Raw genomic sequence first — 12,115 nt, forward strand, 5'->3', positions numbered from 1 at the left:
AAAGAAAATAAAGGAAGTGAAAGTAAAGAAACGTACACGCGTATGTTTCATATCACTTTCTTTTCTATCACGCGCGACAGAGTCAACATCTTCTTCCTTATCCTATTTATTTGTGGTCGTCGTAATATGTTTTTCTCTTCCATTACTCCCTGTTCGCAGTCATCTCGTTATTCAATACAGAGTGGACACAAGAAATAGTAACATAATCATTATTGCCCACGCTACGTTTACATTCAGCCGCTTCCCTTGCCACTCGTGCTGCCGGAAATATTACCGGGCGACAACTGAGCGAGAGGGCTGAATGTAAAAACACGCTGCCACTCGCGCTGCCAGTCCTTTGACTCGCGCACGAAAAACCGACAATCGAGGGAGCGCCGGGCAGCGCGAGTGGCAGCGCCAATGGCATGGGAAGTGTTTCCACTCGTGTTTACACTCTCGCGCTGCTCACTTCTGTACTCACTTCCCTGCCCACTCGGGCTGAGTGTAAATTGGGCATTACGCGCGATTAATCGCTTAGGATAGCACGCGATTTAGTGCGAATCGGCGAATCGATATGGCGAATGATATCGGCGAATGGATAGTTTTAGATGTTGTTATATGAACTATTAATAGTAATGAACCGAAGTTTGGAGAACGGTAGAAACTGGTTCAATATACACAGTGCTTTGTTTTCTTTATCATATATTAAACCTAAATATTAACACGTTGACGGACAATTGCGGCTATAGCCGTCAAAGCGAAGTTCACAATGTGGCATGACTGCTATAGCCGTCCAAAACGAAACAGTCGTTTTTAGACACTACGGCTATAGCAGCACAAATGTGCACTTACTGGCGTATACGTAGAAGCATAGTGTCGTGTTTTGAAAACATCTTTTTAGGTTGAAGTTCATATTTCACCTGTTATACGAGTTGCAGATTCATTATGCACGTGGTTTGAAGGGAGTAGTGCGATCGATTTATTATTATTTATATAACTATACTGGTATGTATTTGTTTATTATTCATTTTATACTTTAAACAGAAATAAAAAAACAAAATTTAGCATTTTAGGTTAGGTTAACGATACTATAGGTTATACTCTTTACTTTTTTTTTTTTGGTTTTACATTTGAAATATAAATAAATAATGATAATGTAAATGATAAATATATATTATATATATAATATAATATATAATATATAAGTTTATTTAAACAGAAAGAGTAAAACTATACTTCTAACATTCTAAAAATCACAAAAACATATAGTGTCAATTTTTGAACTTCGCTTGTTCCTACTGTCCGTCAACGTGTTAAATATATAATGTTCTGTAATCACGAAACTTATTGCTTATATATTCAGCTACCTAAAATTTAGGTGTGGACTACCCCTAAAATTTAGGGGGATGAAAAATAGATGTTGGCCGATTCTCAGACCTACTTAATACGCTCACAAAATTTCATGAGAATCGGTCAAGCCGTTTCGGAGGAATATAGGAACGAAAACAGCGACACGAGAATTTTACATATATATAAGATTAAATCTAAAATATTCCTTTTTTAGTAATCTGTGCAAGCAAATATTTTAAATCGTTACATAGAATCAATTTTCGTTCCATTCGCATAAAAGTATTGCCATGTTTAGCCAAATAAGTAACTGGTTAATGGATATTCCATTTTCAAATCAAACAGATTTTATACTAAAAATAGCGCGAATTCTCTATTTGAATTTTACTTTTGGAAAGTCCAATTTTAGGTTGTACCACATGAACCAATGTATATTGAACCGTATTCAGTTGGGATACGGCTAAAGATACCGTGTTACCATGTTTGGAGAAATGGAAATACAGTCAAGCAGGGTTGACAAATTGAAGTAGAGGTAAATTTGCATGCTACTGTTTTTAGATTTACATGCATGTGAGGCGCATGCATCAAGTCATAAGGTTATAATTATCTTGCAGGTGTGTTCTTCGTTTCAATTTTAAATTCTTATTTAACTGGCGTCACTAGAACAAAATAGTTTTTTGTTTGAAACCGTGTTACCAATGTTTTTTTTTTATTGTTTGCATATATTTTGAAAGATCTTAATATGAAATTATTATATAGATAAAATTTTGATTCAAAGCACGTACGGGCGGTGCCATACTGCCTCTTATAAAAAAAGTGTTGATGCTCAGTGACCATAATGTAATTTGTTTTTGTATTCACACACTTAAACTTAAATTGTAAAGTAAGAATAAATATCTAAAAAAATAAATTATTTAAAAGAGCAACACACAAGTTTCTTGCTCGTTCTTATTGTGATGAGAAAGCTTTCCGAATGAGCGGTAGATTAAAAAAAAATGTGATGACTATTCAAAAGTGCTTCCAACTTCTATTCTATTCTTTTAAATTATTTCTCTGGTCTGAAAATGCATTTTTGTCTATTCTATAAGAAAAAATTCTATGTATATACCGATATAAGTATATACACAGCCTTATACGGCATAATTCAATATAATGTGTAAAATTGTTATGTCATTCTTTCTGTTTTGCACGAATAATTCCTTTGTGAGGACTAAGGACAAAGATGGGAATAATAAAGCTACACGACGCTAAATGAAGAATGTATTGTTTCATTGGCCCTTTTTTATTTCTTTATTTATAATTTTATTTATGATTTCTTTTTGAATTTCGAACGTATATCACGTTTAGTACTAATAAAATTTGTTCTTTTTTTGTTTCGTTTATTATTTTCGGTTGGAAAGGCAAAAGGTATGTCCATACAGCCTGGCTTCATGCAAATTAAGGTTTTGTTTTTAAATTTAGAATATATCATGAAACAATATAATATTCTAGTGATACGTAAATCGTAGTGATTACTTGCTTAGTTGTCATGCTATCTTCTAATATTGTAAATGGCGGTAGTATTATTGTTTTCAATAATAGGACATAACATTAGTATTGGAAGTCTTGGTTGGCCAACAGAAAGTTCCAGAAAAAAATAGCAGGACATTAATAACTTTGTCTGTAAAACACAACTGCTTTATTCTAATACTTTTGAAATCTTCCCAAATCTCGATCCGACAGGATTTGAACCCAGATCTCCTAGATATACTACCCGAGTACTTACCCACTCGTATCTATGTATTTTTATTTCGACTAGTAGTAAATGGTATGCCATTCCTGAAGGCCAAGATATCATGGCTTCATACCTTTATGCAATACCTGAATTTCAATAGCATAGTCACCCGATAATACCGAATATAACTGTTACGTAATAAAAAACATATTTTAAAATAAAAAAACTGGTATTTTATAAATAAAATCAATACCAATTATTTTGTTATACATATTTATAACCCCTACTGCCCCTGATAGAATTTATAATTATTCTAAAAGTATTAGACGGCCAGTGGTCTTGTGGTAGCACACCGCCTTACTTCCAATGGTCACGGGTTCGATTCGCACTGTGCAAAATGTATTCATGATTATGACGTTTATATTGGTCTGGGTGCTTTCTATGTATATTATGTATGTATTAACAAAAAATTGTTTTTATTTAAGATTTTCTTTCAATTGTCTAGTACATAACACAAGTTAGATGGCGCTGTGTGGATTATCCACCGTTATCATATATATATTTTTGCTTCATATTATCTGTTTAGACTACTCACACAGCGCCATCTAGTCCCAAGTTAATCTAGCTAAAGTTTTTGTTATGGTTACTAGACAACTGATACAAATACATAGATATTATTAATTAATAATAAACGTAGTAAATATCATACAAATAAAATAAATCAAATATCAAACAATATTCGAGGTTTTTTATAAATAACACACACGATTTCGCGCAGTCCCGACTCAGCCGGCGTCTCGCCGCGATTTCAGTATGAACTGTCTGCGGGATTTAGGGTTGCCAACTAGAAAATCAAGGGGTCGATGTTTTTGCACTACAATGCAAAAATAATTAATTAAATAATAAGTCAACCTTGTGGCGGCCTGGTGGGCTGCCTGGTCGGCTGGGCTGGCGGGGCACCAGTGGAGGATGATAAGATGAGCATGAGGTCAGGTCAGTTAGCACATCGTAACAAAATCACCAGGAATTTTACACGATGGTTTCTAGGGGGAACCGCGTGGAGGTCGACCTGACATGGTACATTGCTAGCAATGGGGTTATCAATCCACATTACTAACAATTCCCTTTCCCCTCCTGGTGGGACGGGTCAATGTGCTCCCTCTAATATGGTTGAGTGCAATGATGGCTGGCTCATACATCATACTCGTGAATGGGTGCTGCTTGTGGGGACTGGTCTGTTCGCCTTACGAACACTGATTAGACTATTTGCTTTTGCAATAGCATATGCTGGTGGTCACTCTATTCTCCCAAATTTGAATTTAATAGTAAGTCTGCATTATTGTAACATTTATTTGAAAAGAATACGAGCTGAGTTTCTTGTCAGTTCTTCTCATCTCGAAATAATTCCGAACTGAAGTTAGATTTGACATATCATAAGAGTCTGTAATAGACTTGCATGAATAAAGACATTTTGAATTTGAATTTGAATTAAAATCACAGCATCTTACCTTAAGAGAGGTTCAATCCCTTCAGAGCTCGTAAATAGGTTTACGAGTTGTTGTATTGCTAACCAAATGTATTTTCTATTCTATATTTTTATTTGATTTGTGTTCTTTTACAGTCTTGTTTTGATACATCATTCTATTTGTCAATAGTTCTTTACCTAGTCTTTTTCGTTTTACCTATACACAAATTAGAAAGAAAGAAAGAAAGAAGAAAGAAAAACATTTATTTACAACCATTATTACATTTACACATTTGACAAAGGTACATCTTACATATACATATATATATGCACACACACTCATATACACATACATACATACACACTTAGAACAATTAAATAAATCTACAACATGAGTGACTCAGTGCGACGCGACGTACCGATTTTATAGTACGAAGCGATATGTTTGATTGTTGGCAACCCTGGCGGGATTTCACTCTGTAATTACATATTCCGGTCAGTGTTATGCAAAAATATCACGCGCGTGAATCTTCCTTACACGCTCTGCGGGTTCTTCAAAACATAAATATAATAATGTCGTGTGAACCGCCCGAGCGACGTGACTACCTCGGGACAAAGGGATGAACCCTTTCCTAATTATTTCTTCTCTCATCCTTTCACGGATCCTTTGCGTTGGAAAATTGTTTTTTCAAATTTCGAATGACTTAATTTTTTTTTTCGAACTATTATTATGCTGGTGGCGATCTTTGCGGCTAGGGGTAGTGGTACTCCAAACACTCCAAACAGGCGAATGGACTTATAGAGCGACTCAAGCCCAACTTCTGCCTGACAGATATTTTAGATCACTAATTACACATAAAAATACATCGTCGATTAAATAGAAATTTGTCATTTTTCAAAATTAGAAGTAGAAGAAAAAGAATTCTTTTAAAATGATACATAATACTTCTCTGTAAATTTTTGTTAAAACTTTGAAGGAAAAAATAATAATTTAAAAAAGATAAGATAGATAAGATAGAGAAGATCAGTAGTTATAGCATGAAACAGTAACAAACATACATCCATCCATCTGATGGATATTCACGGATGGATATCCGTACTCACAAACTTTCGCGTTTATAATATTAGTATATGGATATTTATGAAATACTGACTGTGCCTGCGGTTTCATCTGTGTATGAGACCATAAATATTCGGTGTGGAAACTTAACTACCGTTACGACCATCTCTATTGGCAATCAAATTCCCTTGGAAACGCTAGCCTTCGAAGCTATATCCGGACTTTATTCAATGTCTACGTACGACTGATTTAATCTTATTGTGTTTTTATATTTGAGCCTAAATAAATTAGTGCTGGTTGGTAGTTTGTATTCACACGTTTCGATTTGTAAAATGTGAACTTACAAGGATTGTTTAAAAGAGCAACACACAAGTTTCTTGCTTATTCTTCTTGTGATGAGACAGCTTTCCAAATAAGCGGTAGATTTAAAAAAATGTTGACTATTCAAAACTGCTTAAATTAAGTTTATTTGAATAAATGATTTTCTATTCTATTCTGTCCGATGATGCCTCATTCAGAGGCGAAACACGTGTCGCAATATGTATGTAGACTCAATAACGGTCGGAATTTGATCACCACTAGAGAAGATCGTAACGGTAGTCAGGTTTCCACACCGAATATTTGTGTTCGCACACATGCCAATTGTAGCGGAATTAAACAAAATAATAAAAATTCATCAAGTATTTATACAAAGTCTTATACACACATACAAACTCTAGATTCAAGACTCAAGATTCTTTAGTTGTGAAACATTCGTGATTGCGTAAAGAGATGTGATATATGAACAAACTCTTCACCAACCCCATCCCTCAGTGTTCTTCACAAACCACGATAAGTCGCCGTATTCTCGGATGCGCTTTGGCATTCAATCCGAGACGCAATCTGCGGGTCTCCGATAGAGAAGCCGCCCAATCTACACCTTCACCAACCCCATCCTTCAGTGTTCTTCACAAACCACGATTAGTCGCCGTATTCTCGGATGCGCTTTGGCATTCGATCCGAGACGCAATCTGCGGTTCTCCGATAGAGAAGCAGCCCAATCTACACCTTCACCAACCCCATCCTTCAGTGTTCTTCACAAACCACGATTAGTCGCCGTATTCTCGGATGCGCTTTGGCATTCGATCCGAGACGCAATCTGCGGTTCTCCGATAGAGAAGCAGCCCAATCTACACCTTCACCAACCCCATCCTTCAGTGTTCTTCACAAACCACGATTAGTCGCCGTATTCTCGGATGCGCTTTGGCATTCGATCCGAGACGCAATCTGCGGTTCTCCGATAGAGAAGCAGCCCAATCTACACCTTCACCAACCCCATCCTTCATTGTTCTTCACAAACCACGATTAGTCGCCGTATTCTCGGATGCGCTTTGGCATTCGATCCGAGACGCAATCTGCGGGTCTCCGATAGAGAAGCAGCCCAATCTACACCTTCACCAACCCCATCCTTCATTGTTCTTCACAAACCACGATTAGTCGCCGTATTCTCGGATGCGCTTTGGCATTCGATCCGAGACGCAATCTGCGGGTCTCCGATAGAGAAGCCGCCCAATCTACACCTTCACCAACCCCCTAATTGTAGTGGAATTAAACAAAATAACATAAATCCATCTCGTAGTGTATGTATATTGATTGTATGTAAGTATATTTATATTTGTTAATAAAGGTGGACAATAAAAAAAATTCAATCTTCTTTCTTTCAAAATGTGCAAAACTAAAGTCTGACAATAAATCATCATCATCATCATTGCCTTGCCTTTATCCCATTATTTGTTGTCAGCGCAGTATGTCATTCAAAATTACGGACTCTTATGATATGTCAAATCTACCGTCAGTTCGTAATGATTTCGAGATGAGAAAAACTGACAAGAAACTCAGATCGTATTTTTTTTTTAAATAAATGTTGTACATGTTTACAATAAAACAGATTCATTTAAATTCAAATTCATTCTCTTCCACTGCGCTCTACCAGCCGTCATATCTGAGCATCATCATCATTATCATCGCAGCCCGGAAGACGTCTACTGCTGGACATAGGCCTCCCCCAAAGATCTCCACGACGATCGGTCCTGCGCTGCTCGCATCCAATGCCTTCCAGCGATCTTGACCAGATCGTCAGTCCTCCTTGCTGGAGGCCCTCCCCCTTCTCTTGCCTATCTGAGCATACTCTACTGTTATTCATATCATCTTTAACACAATCCATCCATCATTTTTGAAAATAAATATGTGTATATAATAGGTGTTTTTAACCTTAACGTGTATTTAATATTATGACATTTTGTTTACAGGAACATGGCGGATGGTCACAATGGAGTGATTGGTCCTTGTGTTCACGCACGTGCGACGGGGGTGTCTCGCGTCAGCTGCGCACGTGTTCATCCCCTTCGGGATGTAGGGGAGAACCTGTTAGATACAAGATATGTAACATGCAGGCAAGTCTACTTATTTATATATTTAACTAGCTATTCGCCCCGGCTTCGCCTGGGTGTACATGTATTATATATATAAACCTTCCTCTAGAATCACTATCTATTAAAAAAACCGCTTCAAAATCCGTTGCGTTGTTTTAAAGATTTAAGCATACATAGCGACGGACAGACAGCGACTGCGACTTTATTTTATACTATGTAATGATTCGGATTACATCCATATTGTGTTACTACACAACTTATAAACTGTGTTGTAGTGTGTACATATTAAGATATATAGACATTTTAAAAACTACTATTACCTCAAATTCGATAAAAATCTAATAGTACTATGATTTATTAATTTAGACATTTTAAAAACTACTATAACCTTATATTCTTTAAAAATCTAATAAGTACAATGATTTATTAATGTAGACATTTTAAAAACTACTATTACCTTAAATTCGATAAGAATCTAATAGTACTATGATTTATTAATTTAGGCATTTTAAAAACTACTATAACCTTATATTCGTTAAAAATCTAATAAGTACAATGATTTATTAATGTAGACATTTTAAAAACTACTATTACCTTAAATTCGATAAGAATCTAATAGTACTATGATTTATTAATTTAGGCATTTTTAAAACTACTATAACCTTATATTTGTAACTTACAGAATGTAATAAGTAATTAACTGTAAAACACGATGTTAATTAGTTATAAACATATTAATATAACTAATTTGAACTGTAATATGTTACATTTACATAACATTCTGTTGTTCCACGTTTATTACAAATACTGCTAGTTCCACGAACAGACAGTATTACACTGTGCTGCAGGATACAAAAAAAGTGTCACTGTAATTCTTTGAACCATGCGAGGAATCGAACCCGCGACCATATGAAGAATATGAAGAAAAGCGGTGTGCTAAACTATATCTTATATACTAGTATATCTCAAATTCTTAATTCATATTTAAAAATGATCTAACAATTTTATGTCAAAAGTAGTATTGAAAATTCAAAACTACTATTACCTTAAATTTGTAACTTACAGAATGTAATAAGTAATTAACTGTAAAACACGAGGTTATTTAGTTATAAACATATTAATGTAACTACTTTGAACTGTAATATGTTACATTTACATAACATTCTGTTGTTCGACGTTTATTACAAATACTGCTAGTTCCACGAACAGACAGTATTACACTGTGTTGCAGGATGCAATAAAAGTGTCACTGTAATTGGCCCGGTTTGTACACTGCGAGACAAACGATTATATATTTATACTAAATATCCTGACAAACGTTGTTTTGCCTAATTAAGTACGTATCGCTATTAAAAAATAGGGGTTGCTGGTGGAAGGGTGAAAATTTAGAGTTGTATGTATTTTTAATGCCACATTATAATAAAATGAGAAAATAAAATTTGTTCATAAAATAAAAAATAATGTTAGGGGTGGACACCCCTATTATTTTTTAACCCTTATCACTTAGGGGTATGAAAAATAGATAGTAACCGATTCTCAGACCTACTGATGAATATAAAATTTCATAATAATCGGTCAAGCCATTTCGCAGGGATATAACTAACATTATTTATAACTTGCTTTTGCTCGCGTTAATTTATCCCCTTAGGGGTAGAATTTATCAAAATCCTTTCCTAGGGGATGCGTCATAGTACCTTTATGCATGCGATGTCTCAGCCCGATCGGTTTCAAATTGACGAAGTTTCACACAAACTTTCATCCCCTATTTTATCCCCTTGGGGGTAGAATTAATCAAAATCCTTTCTTAGCGGATGCCTACGTCATAACATCTACCTGCATGCCAAATTTCAGCCCGATCCGTCCAGTGGTTTGGGCTGTGCGTTGATAGATCACTATGTCAGTCACCTTTGAGTTATATATATATATAGATTTAACCAATAAAATTTAATAAGTTCTTACAAACAGCACCCAAAGCACAAATTGCCTTAGCCACACTGTCTAGAGAAAGGTTTATATGTATAATACATGTACACGGAGGGGGAAAGGGGATTGTTAGTAATGTGGATTGATAACCCCATTGCTAGCAATGTACAATGTCAGGTCGACCTCCACGCGGTTCCCCCTGGAAACTATCGTAACAAATTCCTGGTGAGCTTGTTACGATGGGCTAACTGACCTGGCCTCATGCTCATCTTATCATCTTCCACTGGTGCCCCGCCAGCGTAAACCGTTAGCGCAGGCGGGTGCACCATTCCATTATCATCCAAAAAAAAAAAAATACATGTACACCCGAGCGAAGCCAGGGCGAGTAGCTAGTAACTTATATACCACATATTCTTAGATGTACCACAGACGATAGAATAAGATATACGAATAGAAACCAAAGAAGTTACAGTGTAATTGTAAATAGTTTCTGCAGATGACAGAATGGGTAATTGGTTTTGTTTGATACACCTCGGGACATAATAAGAGATGATAATGAAGAATAAAAATCGGTCAAGCTGTTTCAGAGAAATATGGTAACTAACTTTGCGACACGAGAATTTTGTATATAAAAGTAGCTACTCGCCCCGGCTTCGCACGGGTGTACATGTACTATATAATAATAATAATAATAATAATAATAATAATAATAATAATAATAATAATAATAATAATATACCGAAACACATGCATCAGTCACTAAATACCCTGAACTTGCCCCCTAATATATACTGCCAACTACAGAAGGCTGTAGTTCTAAATACATGCCGGATTGTTAGAAAGTTTCTACAGATAGATTAGGCCTACATTTGTATATCCACCTGATATAGAACATTGTTATGTACTTGGCTTAGGCCCGTACATACCAAGATTACCGGCGAAAGTCGAAAAAAAATAATGAAAAAAAAAAAAATAATAATAATAATAATAATAATAATATTTATTCATGATACACATTTACATTTTAATTTTCTGTAGTTCTACACTAGGCTCGCAGGCCTGTATTGTAGAGACTGGAGTGACTTATTATTGTGTTCATTTTACATGTTTATCCTTTTGTATTAATAGCTATGGGACTTGTGTGTAAAATGTAGGGAATAAATTTGTGGATGTATAATCGAAAAGGTGAGCATTGGTGTGAATGAGAGTGTGTATGTATGAATATATGTGTGTGTGTGTGAACATGTACTATATAAATAAAACTACCTCTTGAATCACTCTATCTATTAAAAAAAACGCTTCAAAATCCGTTAGTAGTTTAAAAGTTTAAAGCATACATAGGGACAGACATCGACAGTGACTTTATTTTATACTATACTAGCTACTCGCCCCGGCTTTGCATGAGTGTACATATATTATATATATAAACCTACCTCTTTAATCGCTCTATCTATTAAAAAAACCGCTTCAAATACCGTTGCGTAGTTTTCAGAATACATAGGGATGGACAGACAGCGACAACGATTTGTTTTTTATTATGTAATGATAATTATTATTATTTATTATTTCATTTATTTCGGATATTTATCCATCCATATTATGTTAGTAAACAACTTATTAACTATGTTAGTAATTTATAATTTTATACATTTAATTCATATATTTATGTCTCTGTCCACGTCCTGATGATTGAGTATTATGAGCATAATGATTGAGTTCCTTATTAAAGATAAGATTTTATATGAAATTTTTATATAATTTATATGTAAGTCAGAAAAATACGGTGCGACACTTTCCATGTCCCGAAGTGTACAATATATTTCAAAGTGACCTGAAGTCTAGCGTATCTTAGTCTTCCAGTTTATTGAGCAAATTCAGTCACAGCTTCGTCTGTTTTATAGGCAGACATTCAGTGAAGTAATTGTAGAGTTTACGGGATCTAGGTCAATCAGGACTGAATACGTTTTTTTTTTATTTCTTTTTAAATTTAGGGACTTTTGTGCAATGTAATAGTACCTGCCAGTCTCATTGGGCCCTAAATCCATTTTTTTTTTGTTTTATAGTATTTATATTCATATGCATGTAATAAAAAATGGTTATTTCAATATTACAAACAGACACTCCAATTTTATCTATATGTATAGATATCAAGGAGCTGTTTTTTTTAATCTAAGAATTTATATCGGGTGCCTAGTACAAACATTTGTATTCATGAG

General features: G+C 34.9%; 1 protein-coding gene across 5 annotated transcripts in view; it reads left to right on the forward strand.

Annotated features, from left to right (window-relative positions):
• LOC131855450 (protein madd-4) overlaps positions 1–12,115 on the forward strand; it is a 165,311-nt gene that overhangs the window by 46,320 nt on the left and 106,876 nt on the right. For all 5 annotated transcript variants that reach the window (XM_059206725.1, XM_059206724.1, XM_059206726.1 and 2 more), the window contains exon 3: positions 7,854–7,997. In XM_059206725.1, coding sequence (XP_059062708.1) covers positions 7,854–7,997 — 144 coding nt within the window. The remainder of the gene's footprint in view (positions 1–7,853; positions 7,998–12,115) is intronic.

This window comes from Achroia grisella, unplaced genomic scaffold, assembly GCF_030625045.1.
Source record: "Achroia grisella isolate CSIRO2021 unplaced genomic scaffold, CSIRO_AGI_Agris_v1 utg1419, whole genome shotgun sequence".
Taxonomy (NCBI): domain Eukaryota; kingdom Metazoa; phylum Arthropoda; class Insecta; order Lepidoptera; family Pyralidae; genus Achroia; species Achroia grisella.